The following is an 18,212-nucleotide window of genomic DNA, read 5'->3' as shown; positions in this document are numbered from 1 at the left end:
CAAGGGCAGGCAGGGCTTTATTGTTTACTGAACAAAGGGAGGAAAAGCTTATTACTGAGCTAAACTCAACTGTAAAGCAGTTGAAGCCCCACTGAGAAGTCTTTCTTGACTCAAAATGCTTCTTATTAATATTATTATCATTATTATTAGTCGCACCAGGAAATATATGTCAAAATTGGACTTTATACATAAATTTGACATAAAAGACATTAAAATATGATTCACAATCATGCTTTATTCTTGTTTATTTCTTATAAAAGAATCAAATAAAAGGCTCTCTGAAGATCTCACACTTGTTGTATCCCATTTTCTTTAACTAAACTATACTTTTCTTTACACCTTAAGTCTCTTCATCTTAAATATCTTTTGTTAGTTTGTGACTTCAAACCAAAACTTCATTGATTGTCAACACAAAATCTAGTGTAGCACCAGTACAATAAAACTGTACTTTTGCTTTTTTTTCTCTCTTTTTTTCTCCTTTGTTTTTGAAATACTGTTTTTGAATGAAGGAGGGAAATCTCAGAATAAAGGGATCCTAATAATAAGTACATTTCAGAATGAAGCACCAACCATAGAAAGTATTTTTCATAGATAGGGTTGTCAGATACACAAGAGATCAAATATATTAATGACTATTAAATTAAGCACAACAAACAGTGTAAATAAAACACTGCAACACAAAGCACTCTGGGAGCTGGAAACACCATATTGGGAAGTTGGGGGACCGCCGTGGCTCCTCTGGACTCCAGAGATGGTAGAAAGTTTCCTCTGAGAGAGATCCACAGGATTCTGTATTAGGACGCGTAGAGAAGACTACTGTCTGTCCAGTTCTGTAAACAAACTCTCCGCCTCAATGTCCGAAACAGCCTTATTTGATACTGCAACCAGGGACCGGAACAGCTTTCGCGGGCCTGCCTCACTATGAAAAAAATCGACGCTTTAAATTATCAGGTCCGTTCAGAAATGATCTCGAGGACGCCGGAAGTGAAAAATGGACAGGAGGCTCTGAGCGGGTGATTAGGTCTGAATGTTATGTGCCACGATCTCTTCTCTGCAGGTCTCCAGATCTCTCAGGTTGACAGAGAAACCATCTGGGCCAATGGCCTCCCTGACTTAAGCGTCTTAGCTGTACGCAAGACTTCACCAAGATAAAAGCCTTGGATTATCTCCCGTCGAAAAATATCGCTTTCCCTCAGGAACAAACGAAAACAAAAAAGTCCTAAACATTATCCGTCCTCTGCCACAAGAATACATTTATAGAATCAAATGTGTTTACCCTGATGGCAAGATATACATATACACTACCATGTACATACATAATTAATAAAAAGGTTTACTCAATAGTTCTCATGTATTCAAATATACCTATAGATAGGAACCTGAAAGCTGCTATCCAGCATCGACAACTCCTGTGTGCAGGTCCTTCAGATGACTTCTGCCAAAGGTCAGAGGTCATCGGTGGAGTGTCAGTCGTTACTGTAGCTGGAGATAAAATCTTTGACCCTCGTTACAACGGACGGAGAGGTTTCCACTGAGCTGCTGCCTGGAGGGAAGGCTGACAAAATGACAGTTTGCGTGGTGCTGGGGCGCAGCTCAAGAGAGGCTATCGGCTGTGAGGCTTCCCTGTGTTTGTCACTACCTCTTCCTCTTCCTCCTCCTCGTCCTCTTGTAGGATGTGAATCGAGGAACCCAGTAGTCTCTGGAGCTCCGGTACACAACGCACCAGATCCACAAGTCCGTCTTCGTCCTCCTCTTCTTTCTCTTCCTCCTTAGTTTTGCTTTTGTAGGGAGAAGCCAAAGCGGAGCTCACCTGGCTGACCGACACCTGCCTCCAGAGCTCAGCGTGCGACAAACTCACCACCTCCAAGTGCGGATACCGCGCCCGGAAAATCCGCGCAGACATCTTCAGGCGCTTCAGGACATCCGTCAGCAGGAACCAGTTGCAAAAACTGCAAAAGCAAAACATCAGACATCAGCTGAAGGTGGCATTAACAACACGAGAGCTGGCAGTTTAGGTGTAAGCATCGTCAAATGAACAAACATGAAACTATAGTCCAGTTTGTTGTCCAGACAGACAACAAAAGCAACAATATATTAATGCACCACAGAGACACTTATTAAGTATCGTTCCAAGTGTCACAAAGCAGTGGCATAACCTTGCACACTGGTTAAGAATCCTTCCAAAAAAGTCCTGGATCCAGATCAGCTTCAAAACCAAATCATTACCAAGCTGGGCCAAGCCCCAACTCTGGTTAATGCCCCATGTAAATCCCTCAAATTTCTGAGTAATCCTACAAAAATGCAACAAACCGAACTAAACCCGTAACCTATTTGGCAAAGGTAACACATGCTGAGGCAATGACCTGATCTATGAAGGTTTTCTTTGCAGAAATAACATCTGATAACTCCCCATACTAGCATCACCATCTGATGGTAATTAAAGTACCTGACCAATGAAACTGAAGCTTAAATATTGTGTTTTTGTAGACAAAAAAGCAGAAATATTTCTCATCATCCTGCACTTGTTCCCCTTTACACTCAGGAACAATAACAACTCATGACATTAAACATGTTGGTTTGGAACATCATACAGATATCTTTAGTACATTTCCAATAAATGTTTATGTACCAGTAAGTTAAGACTTACTTATAAGTCTTAACCGTCAGTATCTGCTATCTTCATAGCCTATCTGACCTAAATTGCTGTAATTCTTCGGCATATTGCAGAGCGGTGACCAAATTTAGATGACATTTGAGTGGCCTGATATTGTATTACCCCCCAAAAATTTGATTTATTACTGCGTGGTTTGTCGCCAGCAAACTCTCATCGTTGTGAACTTACCCCTGTGTTAATGACACCTGCACATGATAGCAGGGTAGCAGAGGCTCAGAGGAGAACTCGAACATAAGACAATCTTTGTCCGACTCTTGCTCGGTCTTCCCCGTTACATTCTCCTCCAACTCCTGGTTCTGCTCAGACAGCAGGAAGTCCCAGCACGGCTCCTGGTCAGTCTCTGTGAAGGGAAGAGTTCACTGAGGTGAGAAAGGGAGGAAGAGCGGACAAGCTGGCTGTTACTGTACTAATGAACGAGGTCTGCATGCCCTCTAGTGGGCAGGATATACCAACAGTTACACACATACGACTGGTGAAATATACATAAACACACTTCTTGGTGTCAGTCACAGCTTCAAATATAAAAGCAGATGAAAAAAAAAAATTAAAATTAAAAATAATAATAATAATATATATATATATATATATATATATATATATATATATATATATATATTTTTTTTTTTAATTTTTATTTTCTTTTAATTTTTTTCATCTGCTTTTATAGATGTGTGTATATATATATATATATATATATTTATTTATTTTTTTAATTTTTATTTTCTTTTAATTTTTTTTCATCTGCTTTTATAAATGTGTGTGTATATATATATATATATATATATATATATATATATATATATATATATATATATATATATATATATATATGGCAGATTTTGATAAAATGACTGAAATAGCTGGCATTACTCCATGAAAAACACTAACAGTTAATAAATAGCTGCAGTTATAAAACCTGATTATCTTTTGTCACTCAGACTGTTCAGAAGCTGTAGACCACTTTGTCTTTTGTCTCCTTCAGTCCTTCCATGCAACTCTAATCCTGCTTTCCTTCCACTAGATAACTGGCTCCCTGTGGCTGTTTACAACAAAACACAGATGCTAATACTCAAAGCTAACACCCCCTCCACGTGCCAGTGGTCAAGCTTGAGCCCAGTCTATAAACTGGCTTCCATTCCCTGTGACTCAGGAGCAGCATAGGAATGCAATTTCAATTACTTTTATGCCACCATGCTTACAAATTAAAGCTGGGCATTTGATTGATCAGTGGGCTGACATTCAGCAAACTGACAGGTTCAGCGTGAAGGTTACTCACCGAACAGCGAGCTGCTGTAGAAATCCCAGGGTAAACTAGGATCCTGTTCATTGCGGCCTTCCAGGTCTGTGAAATATTCTGGAGAAAAGAAAAAATATGTGGTATTATTTTTTTTATGACTCTGGCTGTTTGCATGTTATGACTTCTACGTGGAAATATGTGGATGAAGGCTGATGCTAGTGCTTGTTCTGGACTGAGCAAAACGTACAATGGTATAAGGGTGAAAGAAAAGTGGACTAAATTAAGACCATCAGCAAAGAAAACAAAGTTAGAGCTTGTGCATGTGATACGGTCCATTGTGCAGCTCTGTGCAGCTACCAGTGCGAGGAGAAAACAGGCCATCAGAGCTGCATGTCTGTCTTTCTGTACCAACTACTGAGCCATCATCTCTCTGTTTATCTGTAGCCACTTTCACACATGCAAATATAAACACAGTTATTTTAGTCAAAACTGAGATCACAATTATTTAACACCACTATTCACAGACTTGCAGAAAAAACTCAATAAAAATAACCAAGTTGTGTTCTTTACTGCGGCTTTCATTGAATTTTAACACGAATTCTACAAAAAATTATTTGATAACACAACGAAAGAGATGTGAGCTGAACTAAACAAGCCACAGCCTGGTGGATTATAATTGAGCTCGTAGAGAGCAACAAAATTAAAAGTTTGGCGAACTGAAAGACGAAACAAAGACCTCTAACTTCACTGTGAAATAGAATGCAAACAATTTACCCTGATTATTTTTAATAATTGTGAGAACCCAAAATTGTAAGTAATTTTGTGTCTATGACAATCAAAGTGCCCTAATAAATGAGATCAGACAGTAAATGGTGTTTGCTCGGTAGGCAGGGGTGATGTCTGACAGTCTGAAATCACAGCGAGTGAAAATGCGTCATGTGGCCTGCCACGTGCATGCTCATCTGAGCTGCCACCCTTCACCTCAACCAGACAGTGCAGTGAGAACGTGGCTGACATCATCCATCTCCTATTGTGTGGTGCAACTCTGGATAATATCCGCACTCTATTCTCTCAACACTGTTGATGTGTAAAAACTGCCTGGAGATGCACGTACGACGTGAGACTAATATGCTACCCAGATTCAGCAGCAAGCAAACATTGACTTATGAGAATTATTTATTGTTTAACCTGGCAAAGTGCTGAAAAGACACCTTTAGCACTGCATGAAAGTGGTCATGTTTATTAGGGGTGCAACGATACTCGTATCGATATTGAACCGTTCGATACAGTGCTTTCGGTTCGGTACGCATATGTATGAACAATACAACACTTTTAATTTATTTTATCAACTTTTCTTCTGACGATGCTGTCTGTGTTGAGCGCTCAGTGGATCTGCGTTCGATTACTCCGCCTAGGCTGCACTGTCGAGTGCAGATCCACTGAGCGCAGCGCAAGCTAGCAAGACAGAAGCTAAGCTAGTTGCAACATGGCAAATTGAACCTCCCCCACCCTCATTCAGATCTGGCCTTTGGAACTATTTTGGTCTTCATGTGAAGTATGACCCTGATGGTAACCGCGTCATGGACAAAAGTAAAACAGTATGTCGGATGTGCCACGCAATGCTCAATTTGTGGGAACTACTGCGTTAGCGCAGTTAGCTTGTGTTGACGCGCGCCAGCCCTCCCTCCCCCCCCTCCGCATGGAACGACCCGCGGTAACTTCTTAATGGAGATTTGGCGCATTATGGCGTTAGCGTCATTTCAACGAGACTAACGCTGACAACACTAGTGGGAACACAACGAATATGACTGCACATTTACTCCGACAGCATTCTAGTGCAAAGACAAGTGGAAGCAGAGAAAAACAACAAGCACGCATGCTACAAACTTTACCCGAGTCATTTAGACAGCCGTTAGCACATGATTCTCCTCATGGGGACCTGATATGTTTAATATGCTGCTGAGAATATAGCCCAGAAGAAGCGTATAGTATAGCTTTTATTTTGGAAAGAGACATTTCTCTGTAATAAACTCTCTTTTCCAAAGATGAGTGATGTCTCGATCAGATAGATTTATTTTTTTTATTTTGTTGTTTCAGCAACATTAAATTTAAAAACTGTACTTTTGAGTTAAAATATATATTTATAATTTTAATAAATGATGAATTAAAAAGGCATGAACATTTTTTGTATCGAAAACATATCGAACCGTGACACCAAAGTATCGAACTGAACCGAACCGTGAATTTTGTGTATCGTTGCACCCCTAATGTTTATAACAAGCTGGCTTTGGGATTTTTCTTGCAGCAGTAACTATGGATGGGGAACAGTTTCTGAGGAAAACAGATTTTAACTGATCCCAGGGAGGCAACTTACAGCAATCATATGTCATCCTTCCAAATGCTTATTTATAAAAATTAATTAAAAGCTTACCGCACAAAAAATGATTTGTTCAGAAAAGTTTTTCTTCTGTTTTTACAGAACAGCAATCTATTAAAAAGTCCTTCCAAATTTAACAGACACGTCAGAGCTCATCACTGCAGCTTTTTATTTAAATTCTCCTTGTTACTTAAAAAAAACAAAAAAAAAACAAAAACTAAGGATCCTGGTTCTTATAACAAACACACAGTGATGTCTCCTAATTGTTTTCTAACATCCAAACACACAAACACTCTCTTGGATGTGTTGTGGTTCAGCATCTTGTCCAAGGATGCTTCAGCACATTACCAGGAAAAGTCAGGCAGGCATCGATCCACAGGTTTGTAGATGACCCACTCAGCCACCTGAGCCACAGCCATATGTTGCTGATTTTCTCCAACTCACAAGTGCACTGGACTGTTATCTAATGTCATATCTGCTTTGTGTGGTATCAGTTGACAAACCATTCCTAACAGGATTAAGCATAAATCAATCAACACCTAATCAGTCACAAGACATATTTGATGAGCTCAGTTTGTTTCAGTTTAGTAGTACACAACCAAATTCAACTGGAAGACAACAAAAACAATGATTTAAACAACTGTCCGGCTCTTTGTGGATGGAAGAAGATTTGATTGAAATCCTTATGTATTCTTCGTGTAACTTGTATTGTTCAATTCTCAAAAGCGATGCAGTGGGAGTGGGCGCAGAGTTTACTAATGTGTTGACACACTGCTTGATGGATTACTGTAAAGTTACAACTTCAATTATTTATTTTCCCGTCTCATTCTAAATAGCTTTATGAAAGCATTTGCTGTGTCACCAAATGTTTGTTGATGATTAAAAAAATGAATTTAACAAAGAATAAACTGTTAATCTCTTGTCCAGTGGTGTAAAGGTGAATAAGAAGCGTGAACTACCTGTGAGGAACTTCTTCATGCTTGCACTATGTGCCAATTTGACTGGTGTATGTCCAGAGTAGGTTGCCAGAGTTGGGTCTGCGCCATGGTTCAGAAGCAACCAGACTATTGGTAAGTTATCACTTGCTACTGCATCGTGAAGTGGGCTGAGGGGAAGAACAGACAAAACACAAAAGACTTTTAGCATTTGCACAACTTTACATTACACAGAAAATATTGAAGACTGTAGGACAATGACATCTAACTTTAGTTATACATGCTGTTTCCAGGGGTCATGCTTAGATTTATTACAAAGGTTACACATATGACAAGTAACTCAAGAAGAGTCCTGCTAGAAGAAACTTTTGCCATGAAAGACCTCTGGGCAGATATTTTGAAGCATTGTCTAAATAGTTTAACTTCAATGGTCATGAGGACATAAAAATGTCATGTAGACAATCCCCAGTTTATTCTTAAAATTACTAATATGCCCCAAATTAAGTCTTTAAAAAGCTTATCTTTAAATAGGTTTTTAAGAAACTTCCACCACCATCTTTTCTGTGGTTGAATCTCATTTCAAGATTTTTCAAGTAACACATCTCTCTATTATAAAGTCTCTGATTAAAGCCACTGTCATGCTGTTTCCATAAGCCTCACCGTGTTCCATCCTGAGCACTACAATTGACATCTGCACCATTGTTCAGCAGCATCTGGACAATCTGAGTCCAGCCCCGGGAGGACGCCTCGTGGAGAGCTGTGTAACCGGCATTATCACGCCGATTGACCTCCCGGATGTCCTTTTCGAGACAATACTGGACTACGTCCTGCAGAACACCGGAAAGAACGATAAACTGTCAGATTATCATGCTTTTTTTCCACCGATGTCAAAATTCCTGTTACCAGTAAACATGTCGGGTTGTACCTGATAGCCCAAGCGCGCAGCACGTTGCAGCAAGGTCTCCCCTGCATTTTTATTGACAATCAGCCGGCGAACCTCTGGAGGAACGGGCCTTTTGGTCGGAGAATCTGGACCGCTGCTTCTTCCTGACGAGCTTTTCTTTTTAGATGGAGAGGACGGCAAACTTTTTGGAGCTGGTGACGGGCTAACTGGTACTTTTGCATCAGCTCCATCATCATCCAAGGTGAGGGAGGCGCTACTCTTGCCCAAACTGCAGCGTTTGGTCTTATTCTAAAACACAGATTTACTGATTAGAGAACTTCCAGCTGCCATCACAAACGTGAGAAACAGATTTCAATCAGGCCACAGGGGGGCACTGTAAGCTTGTATATCCATTGTACCTTGTTTCTATCGACTATGCATGATCTGTGATGGGCTATCCTCCCACAAGCAGCATCGGCAGCTTACCTTCGGCTCATCACTGTCACATAGGTGTTTGCTTTTGCACTTCCTCTTCCCTGAAGGCTTATCATTGCACTCTGGAGATTCTTCACTCTCCTGGTAGCGAACCGATCCTGAGCGAGTGACTGACGGTCTCTTGGGAAGAGGCTCTGGACTGGGGGCAGCGGGACTCGGACAATGTTCCACCTGTGGAACTGTAACGGCAAATTAGGCCTGCCGTTATACTGAGTGGTAGACAGGAGATACACCAACAATCCTAATCTCTACACACCACTCATTTATCAACACTGCACCGATGCAGCTTTGTGCTCATCCCCATCTGCCAAGCCTAACATGGAGAATGGGATAATTTAGGTGCTGATATCAGACTGTCTGGTACTTCCGGAAGCTTAGCCATCTTATCCACGTAAACAAGAAAACTGCTGTTTGCCAGCTACTCTACCCTGATTTTACAATCTTATGCTCAAATCTGCCATGTCCTAGCTTTTTCTCTACATATACACTCACGATGCATGTCATTTCCACACTAACAGATAGATCATGTGGATCTTCTGAGAGAAACATATAGATATAGACAGACAGACCCCAAGCTGGTGTCTGTATTATTGTGAGGTTTTTACCTTACAATATAATATAAAACACCTTGAGGCGACTGTTGTTGTGATTTGGTGCTATAGATAAAACTGAATTTAATTGAATAGAACATATATTAAACATAGGAAAATTTTAAAATAATGACATCGGTAAATATAATACCTGTGAGTCAAAATCTCAAGATTCAGACAGTTTTTTTCTACTTTTTCCTCAGTGGGACAGAGCTGCTCGATGAAGTTCAATTTTTTAACCATAATTTATTTGTGTAATTTCCTCAGAAAAACCAAACCAAGGTGATTCCTAACAGCTGATGGTTTTGCTACTCACCAAAGCCTCTCTTTCCATCATCTTGCCTGTAGCTGAACTAAACATGCCACAGATTAATTGCACGGTCCTACTGTATCATGTCAGCGAGAGGTAATATCATTATTAACATCATCCTCCCAGGCGCTCAGCTCAAGCTGTGAGCACAGATTCTCACCCTCACCTGCCTGCTCTCTACATCTTTAGCTTTCGAGGGGCAGCCAATCAGAAGAAAGTTATTGCAAAGGTAGCGGAGCTAAAACATCTTATGACTGCGAAAAAACAGCCAGAGACGCAATGTGAGCGGGTCCCAAGCAAAACCTTTCTGAACCTAAGTACTGAAGTGACTACCTATCACAGGGTATTAAATACGTTAGACAGTTACCTTGGCAACCGTAGACTGGAATGTCTGCTAGCGACCAGCTGTCAGCGACAACGCAGTGCGCAACGAGCATGGACACAGCTTGAGTCTCCAAGCTAAGTGACAGTTTGGAGTCATTCATTCTTAAATTCATTAAACAGAAATCTCAGAACTCAGGGAAAACCAGCATCCTCACCTGCGAGTAACTAAGTTATTTACTAATATGTGTATTTTATCTAACATTTACCTTAAATACCATAACATCTGGAGGATTTTGGCTTTTTAAAGCTTTACTCAGCTCTATTTTGACCAAATAAATATTGAATTATAATGGAAGAAACATCAAAGCAACGTGAATTGGTCATTTTGTTACTTCCATACTAAAACCAACCATCAGAAAAGATTAAAGTGAATACAGTCTTTCTGTTGTTGTGGACAAAAGTTGCTACATTTATATGTATACTGGCTACTTCACAGAGTAGAACAGAGCTTTACATTATTGTCTGTACGATTCATTCATCAGATTTTTTTTTTAAAGAATGAATAATCACTTAGTCTATGAAACGTCAGAAAAGATGACAAATACTCGTCACGAGCCAACAGAGCCAAATGTTTTGTCGCTTTTTATGGTCAGCAGCCAAAAAAGGATTAATGTATAATGGTATTAAAAGAGAATGATTCAGGCTTTTTTGGGAGGCTGTTTCTAACTAATGTTTGATGTGCTTGAAGGACTAAAAAACAACTAACGATAATTTTTATTGTCAATTACACTTCTGACTATTTTCAATGATGTTTTTGAAAAATAAATGACTTAAAACAATTAATAATTTTTTAGCATTTAATCAGTTGATTAACTGATTAAATGCCTACTTACTACCGGTCATTTAGTGAGCTTTGGATTGCATAAAAATATTCAACAGCTGCCGTATTCAAATGTTGAACTTCATTGATTCTCAAATCTCTTTTAATACTGTAATATGTGAATCTTTTTTTTTAACCTTCTGACCAGGATAACTTTTAACTAATCTCTACCTTCTGGGACTCCAGCGTCCTTTATCAAAGAGTTCGATTCTTCGAGGTGTTCTCCATCTTCCAGCTTGTCTTTCTCTGTGATGTAGTCCCCAGTCTGATACTTCTTATTACGACATCGCCGACGTTTCTTACGAGATGGCGTATCGCCCTCAGCGCCAGATGTTTTTCCCTTGCCCTGTGGCGTACGTTCCGGCAGAGGATTTGATCGAGGCCTCCCTCTCGGACGGCGAACGGGTTGGGCCAGAGTCAGAGAGGGCGAAGGGGGTACTGGGGGAGGGGGCATTGGCGGGGGTGGAGGGGAGGGCGTCGCAAAGCCCCAGAGGTCAAGTCGAGCGTCATCAACTCGCCGCCGCCTTCGCCTCAGTCTTGGGAAGGAGCACTCGGTGGCTTCGGCCTCCTTGGTGGATACGGCGGGACTAATGAGAGACGCTGAAGTCTCCAAAGTCTGAGGACTGCTATCTGGAACTGATTAAATCACATCTGATTGTTACATTCACACCAGACTCTATGCTGAGAGTAAGACTGAGACACTGACTGCAGGTTACCCAGAGTAATCAAACTATATACTACAAACAAAAGTATCATTAAATTTATTACAGATATCCACATTTTTGTAAAAAATGTAAAAGCTATAGGATTAAGGAAGAAACAAAGACTCTACCTGATTTGTTGCAGGTTTGCTGCTCGGCCTTGCTGGGGCTGATCTTTTCCCTTGGAATCGCCTCTTTAGTTGGAGGGGAAGGTTTTCCCGCTGACAGACTCTGCTCCAGCACAGGTGCACATTGTTTCTTCTGCAGAAATTCACAGGGGACAGAGTGAGCACGCTCTATTGGAGGTTATTGATCATGAGCCTCTCGTGGTGACAGAGACCATGCAAGAGACTCACAATAAGCCCTCGAAAGCGAAACCATCAGTCATAACTTAATAATATGAAAGAGAGCTCCGAATAGCCTTTTCGCTCTTTAAACTCTTAAAAAACGATTGCTACCTTAAATATTTCTTGAAATTTAACCGAAGAGAAATAATGAGAGTAATAGGAATTAATAATTTACCTTCTTTTTAGGGGACACTTTGGTTGGAGTATTTTCTGTCTCTTGCTTTTTCCTTCTTGCAGCCTTCTGTAATGCATCTGTTGGAGATTTCTCTTTTGCTGGCTTCTTAGGACTGTTCTTCTTTTGTTTGACGGCAGAAGCTTTTGCTTTGGTTGGCGACTCCTCTTTGGTTCCGTTTGTTTTCTTCTCAAACTTGTCGCCTCCCCCTGCACACTGGCCTGTAAGAATAGATGCAGCCATGCCCTCCAATTTGTCACCAGGAGGACTGTCTGACGGCCCACTTTCTTTCTTCAATATCTCCCCCTCTAACACCTGGGCTAGTTTACTCTCCATCCTGTTCCCATTTGTTGATGCGTTGCTCCCGTAGAGATGAGACTGGCCTGCGGGCTTTGAGGAGCCTTGCTTCACCTGAAGTCCCATGTGCTCTCCCTGACTGGTGTGCATGTCAGTGTTATTCTCCAAAAGCTCAGCAGTATTTGCCTTGTCATGTCTTTTCATAGCTTGAGTGAAATCCCCTTGAGATGGCGCACTAGGCCACTTTTCCACAGACCAGCATGGCGGGTATTCAAAAGTATGTATGTCTTGATTTCCCGCGAGTGGATTCAGACCATCAGCTTTTCGTGGTGCAACAGGCGATGCTTGGGAATTACCTTCATCCGTCAGTGTTGTTGTATCAAGAGCTTGCTGCTTTACAATGGACGCAAGGTTAGACAGAGGAGACTTCATTCTCTCCCACTTATCATCCTCAGGTTTGGACGGGCTGTGATGGGCACTTGGAAACTTACAACTGTCTGTAACTGCGGTGCCCTTAGTCTTTGGAGATCCTTGTATGATTTTTCGATGATTAGAAGAAGCTTGATGTGATGATGTGAGATGAGATGCCTGCTGCCAAGCTGGACTGACAAGGGGAGCAGAGTATGGTACCGCTGTTTTGCCAGGCCCACATTTCTGAGGAATTTGAGCATTGGTCGAGCTTAACAACGCAGTGGTTAGGGCTCCTTTTGAGGGACAGTTCTTAGTTATGGTTGTGCTGGTGTTTTTAACATGCTTGACACTGTGAGTGTGTTGGTTACCCTTCATCAGACAGGATGGCTTCTTTCCTCCTGAGGCCAGATGTTCTCCTTGGTCAATTATAGATATAAACTCCTGCTTTGCAAAACTCTGAAATTCATCCACAAACGTCCCTTTTCCATCTTTGCCCCTTAGAGTAGAAGCCAATATTGGACTAGCAACTCCTACATATGTACCAGGGATGTTTTTTATTGAATCTTGTGAAGATCCCTTACCCCAGGCTGGTTTGGCCTCTGGGATCTGGTGATTCTGAGACCTATTTAATTGCTTTTGATGAGATCCATTTCGGTGGGTGTTTGGTAAGATGGGGTATTGCAGAGCGGAGCCGTAATTTGCAGAATGAGTCTTCTTTGAATTCAGAAATTCTCTCTGATTTGACTCGTTATTGTGGGATTCCATTATAGTAACGGGAGGGTCATTTAAGCATTTAGGGCGTTTCGATTTGGCGGACAAATCAAGAGGTACATCTCTTGATTCAACTGAGCAGACTGTGTGGTCGTCTGTTGCAGGAGGTGTGGTTTTTAGAGAGCCCATGGTTGTCTTATCTATGCTGTTGCTTTTCTCTACGTGGTTCAGCATTCTGCTCTGTGAGGCGATGTTGGCCAGAGCAGAGCCACAGCAAATGGCAGCAGTCGGAGACAAGGTGTAGTGAGTGGGTGCAGCTGAAGTTAATGATGGGTGTTGCAATGGTAGGGCAATAGCTGGTGAGGCTACCACAGAAGCTAAAGATTTATGTTCTCCAACAGATTTAGCATTCTTACTTGATGCGTGGTTAGATCTGTGTTTTGAGGTCGACGTGCCCGTCTTTTTCTCTGCAGCCGGAGTCCGGGCCACAGACAACGGGTAGGGATAGGTCCGCATGAGAGGTGGCCCAGCAACACCTGAGCTTTGAGGCTGGCTTTCTTTCTGAAACTGAGTGGCTGGGGCTTCTCTCAATGCTGCAATCTGACCTAATGCTGGTGGAAGATTCATTTTACAAAGTGGAGAGGAAAAATTTGCTGTGGGAAGGAAGGCAACAGGCTGGGCTGGTTTAAACATGGCAGAGCACTGAAACCCAGGTGGGACACTTTGCACAGATTGTGTTTGCGAATGGGATTTCTTATTGGATGTCACATTGCTGTGACAGGGGCTGAGTGAATCCTCCTGGCTAACTTTTACACCACTTGACCACTGAGGAGTGGGGAAGACCCCAGAACCGTCAGCTTTGAGCTTAGAGGTTTCTGCTCTTTTGTCTGTTCTCTTTTCTGAGCTGGTGAGGACCAAGCCGGACATTGGTGCATTGTTGGGCAGTTGCGGTGGAGAAAGTTCGGGGCTGTGGTTGTAGTTGTCCGGGCAGGCTTTTACAGTCTTACAGTCTTTTGTTGGAGTTGTCTTATTTTGCTGACTGAGAGTAACATCTCCTCTGAACTCAGGGGGGAGCGTCTGGGGGGGATTTCCCACCATGCTAGCAGACGCTTTATTTGGAGCACTGATCTCTCTGCTCACCGTGCCTCCATCCCCTACATTCATTAGTGTGGGATCCACCTGAGTAATAAGAAAAGTTCATGAGGCCGGCGTTAATTAGATAAGAGGACAGGATGCGCTATTCAAGTAATATAACTTCAGCAGAAAAAAAAGACAATTACCTGCATAGGTGTTTCTTTAGCACAACATGCCTTAGGGGGTATCTGCGTCAGTCAGGTGAGAGTTCTCCTTCAAATACAGTGATATGCTGCAAAACACACAAGAGAAAAAACATAAAACCACTTGCTGTGATTACTTTAGCACCGTTCTCCTTTCAGCTACAGAAAATATCTGTTCGGCTAACCCTTCGAGAAGAAATAAGTAACTAACTTTGGGTAATTGGAAACTTCCTGTCTTTAAGATATGCTTGGAGTTCAGCTGTGAGCAGCAGAGAGAAGTGTGGTAAACTGATGGCATGTTTTTGTTGTGTTATTCCCTTTGATTTTATTTTGTTGCACATAGGGAATGTGGAAAGCTTCCAGTGCTCATCCATTTGAAATGTGAACTCTCTTCACTAAAAGAACATTCTACATTCACTGCGTAAAATGAGATCTAATGCATTAATTGAAGCATAGAAGGATTAGGATCCAATGAACCCTTGGCAGAGACACGTAAGAAACTACCACAAATTATTTCTTGATCCATTCTCAATTATCCAGGAAAGTAAATCTCCAAAAGTTGATTCTGTTCATCTGGACGTAGCGTTTTGTGGGAGAAACTTTTCGTCACTCATCCAAGTGACTTCTTCAGTCTCAGCTGACTGCAGGTTTCAATCTTATAAACAGGACATTTGCATAATGACTGAAACCAGCCCACTGAAGGAACAATGGGCTGGGAGGTCAGTTCCTTAATCATAATTATGCAAATTCTCACGACCATTGATCAACAACCACTGATCAATGGCCATGAGTACCATTCACAGAGAGTTGGGGAATGGCTGGGCCAGGACTCTGCAGTCTATTTACACCTACAGGCCAGTGGACACTCTTTCAATGATCCTGGACAGGAAGGAACGCTGGTTTGAGCGCGGAGTCAAGGAGGCCATTTACGTGAAAGGGGAAAGACCATCTCTGAATCGAGGAGGGGGCCTAAGGGTACATCTTTTGCCATCTTACAATGTTGTGATTGCAGCCATTCCCCAACTCTCTGTGAATGGTACTCATGGCCATTGATTAGTGGTCTTTGATCAGTGGGTTTTGGTCAGTACATTATGCAAATGTACTGTTTATAAGATTTGGGGAAACCTGCAGTCAGCTGAGACTGAAGAAGTCACTTGGATGAGTGACGAAACGTTTCTCCCACTGAAAACGCTACGTCCAGATGAACAGAATCAACTTTTGGAGGAGTACCACAAGTGATCACCTCTTTCATGTTCCATTTCATTGCTGCAAGTTAACCTTAAATATGATGTACTCCTGAAACTTTATGTTGGAAATTAAAGGAGATGGTTTTAATCCTTCTGACAACCTCCCTGCCACAGAGTCCGTATCATACAAAATATCACATCACACAAAAAAGAAAATTATGAGAAACCATCAAAGTTTTTTTGAGCCAAAAAGTTGAATCATGTTCAAATAATTATTACTGTCTTCAGTAATAAAAATGGGCATAACAATTTCTACGTCTACATGTTCACTGGAGGTTCTCGCTCATGCTTGTGACTTTACAAAATCGTCCTGGTTGAACACAGAGGTTTCCCCTTCAGCAGGTGTACACAATAGGAACAATAATACCGAGCCACATCTCTCAGGTGTTTTCAGTCTCATTGCCACAGGTGAATAAAACCAAGCACCTAGCCATGCAAACTGCCTTTACAAACATTAGAACAACCTATTTTTTGACAAAAGTGTCCAATTAATTTGAGAGTGGCACTGTAATAGGATGCCATCACTGCAACAAATGTGAAATTTCTTCCCTCCTAGACAATTCACAATCAACTGTAAGTGGTATTATTGCAAAGTGCAACTCGGCCACCGTGTACAACTACACTATGCAATATGTCATCAACGCTCTACTCACTCAGTAACTGCAGAGCTCAAAACCTCCTTATTTGACATTAACATCAGCACAAAAACTGTGCCAGAAGCTTCATTCAAGCAAAAATATCTATTACACTTGAGAACATCAAGCGGCAATTAGCAAAAAAAGCGAAAATTATGTAGAATAACATGTGCTAACTTTAATGCAGCCTGGGCATACACGCGCATTAGGGGAAAATGTGCAAAAAATAAATATCAATGCTAGATTAGACCTGGAATCAGCAGAATCTCGATATTACAAGATTGGGATAAAAAAAACATGAATGGGACACCCCTGGTTTTTACTGCAAGAGCCCAGCGAGAAATGCTTTTAACAGTCACTTGAAATAGAGGCTCTTCCTAAGGTGACCCAGGGCCTGTCCCCAGCAGGCTCATTCAGTAATCCATGAAGCAATCAGCTGTTACTGCTCAAATGATCTTTTGTTAGAGCCGACATCAGTGTGTGTGTTTTGTGTTGATTAAGTCATGCACACCCGCGAGTGACTCGAAACGAGCAAAGGTTTTTGCATGTGCGCATATAGTTAATGATTATGCATAACTGGACCAGTTACTGGCATGCAGCCTTAAATGCTCATCAGCCAGATTTAATGACCAGACAATCCCACTCACTGCTTTTCTATTGAAAACTCGCACAAGACAAGTTAAAAAGCACTGATGGCTACACACGATTAGGAATTATAATTAAAGCGTGAATCAACTTCATATCATATAAGTACACAGCTTACACCGTGGACGCACGCTGGAACTGACCCTAGTATTTACTGTAGATAGAGGTGAGCGCAGACGAGCGCATCTGCAAGCAAATGAGACGACTACAAAAGAGACTGTGCAACAAGAAAATCTGTGCCAAAGCTTTGGGGGGGAATGGAAATGCTTCACCCTTGAATCAGTGAAACATTACGAAGATGATGCACATAATGACTGACAAGCCAATCTCTGCTGGAATCTGCGAGCACGGACTGAAAAAAGGGAAATCCAGCGATGCAGATGCCGCTGTGTGCAGCGACGGTCTGCATACATTACCGCACAACAGTTGCTTACAGCTACTTTGTCTTTGTGCTGCGATCGCGGTCGACTCCGCCACTAAACATTTGAATTCATCCGCTCTGATGTAGGCCAGTAAATATATGCAGCAGCCCGCGCATACGCACACAGACAGCCTCACACACACACACCGTGGACAACACAAAGTCGAGCCTGGGAGAAAAGAGAGAAAGAAAGAAAAAGCCTTTGAGGAAAAACAGCCGCGAAGAAGCCAAATTGTTCCGATGTAGCCTACTTCCACCCGGTCAGCTCGCTGCCCAGCCCACGTACACGGCACAAAAGACACACGTTCCCAATGTCACATCTGAAAAGTGCACAATAACAACACATGCCCACTGAAGCGTTAGGGCACCCCGAAAACAACACGTTTACCTCTGTTGTAATTATCAGCAAGAAAAAACTCTGGAGAGCTCCGGGTCGCTCCCTCCTCTCGCTGGAGATGGCGAGCAGTCACCATAATGAGAGAATGGCAACTGGCTCTCAGGTGATCGGTCCATCCGCACACAAACACGGGCGCAAACTGAGCAGACAGGCTGTCTGCGTCTCTGAACCTCGTCTAAATAACCCGGAGAGGATGGGAAGGTCCAGAGATGAAAGACAGATGTTTGAGGAAAATATAGCAAAGTG

At 41.9% G+C, this 18,212-nt stretch overlaps 1 protein-coding gene across 5 annotated transcripts in view; it reads right to left on the bottom strand.

The window, feature by feature from the left end:
* Positions 1–215: 215 nt before the first annotated feature.
* bcorl1 (BCL6 corepressor-like 1) overlaps positions 216–18,212 on the bottom strand; it is a 31,847-nt gene continuing 13,850 nt past the window's right edge. For all 5 annotated transcript variants that reach the window (XM_085130271.1, XM_085130245.1, XM_085130252.1 and 2 more), the window contains exons 2-12: positions 14,625–14,710; positions 11,929–14,523; positions 11,538–11,667; positions 10,877–11,341; positions 8,593–8,780; positions 8,149–8,415; positions 7,884–8,050; positions 7,248–7,393; positions 3,951–4,028; positions 2,843–3,014; positions 216–1,949 (exon numbers count right to left, since the gene is read on the bottom strand). In XM_085130271.1, the coding sequence (XP_084986397.1) occupies positions 1,604–1,949; positions 2,843–3,014; positions 3,951–4,028; positions 7,248–7,393; positions 7,884–8,050; positions 8,149–8,415; positions 8,593–8,780; positions 10,877–11,341; positions 11,538–11,667; positions 11,929–14,523; positions 14,625–14,630 (4,560 nt within the window). In that variant the 5' untranslated portion in view covers positions 14,631–14,710 and the 3' untranslated portion in view covers positions 216–1,603. The remainder of the gene's footprint in view (positions 1,950–2,842; positions 3,015–3,950; positions 4,029–7,247; positions 7,394–7,883; positions 8,051–8,148; positions 8,416–8,592; positions 8,781–10,876; positions 11,342–11,537; positions 11,668–11,928; positions 14,524–14,624; positions 14,711–18,212) is intronic.

The sequence above is a fragment of the Neolamprologus multifasciatus genome, chromosome 2, assembly GCF_963576455.1.
Source record: "Neolamprologus multifasciatus chromosome 2, fNeoMul1.2, whole genome shotgun sequence".
Lineage (NCBI taxonomy): Eukaryota > Metazoa > Chordata > Actinopteri > Cichliformes > Cichlidae > Neolamprologus > Neolamprologus multifasciatus.
The sequence above is the reverse complement of the archived record's forward strand: the minus strand, read 5'-3'. Positions and strand labels throughout refer to the sequence as shown.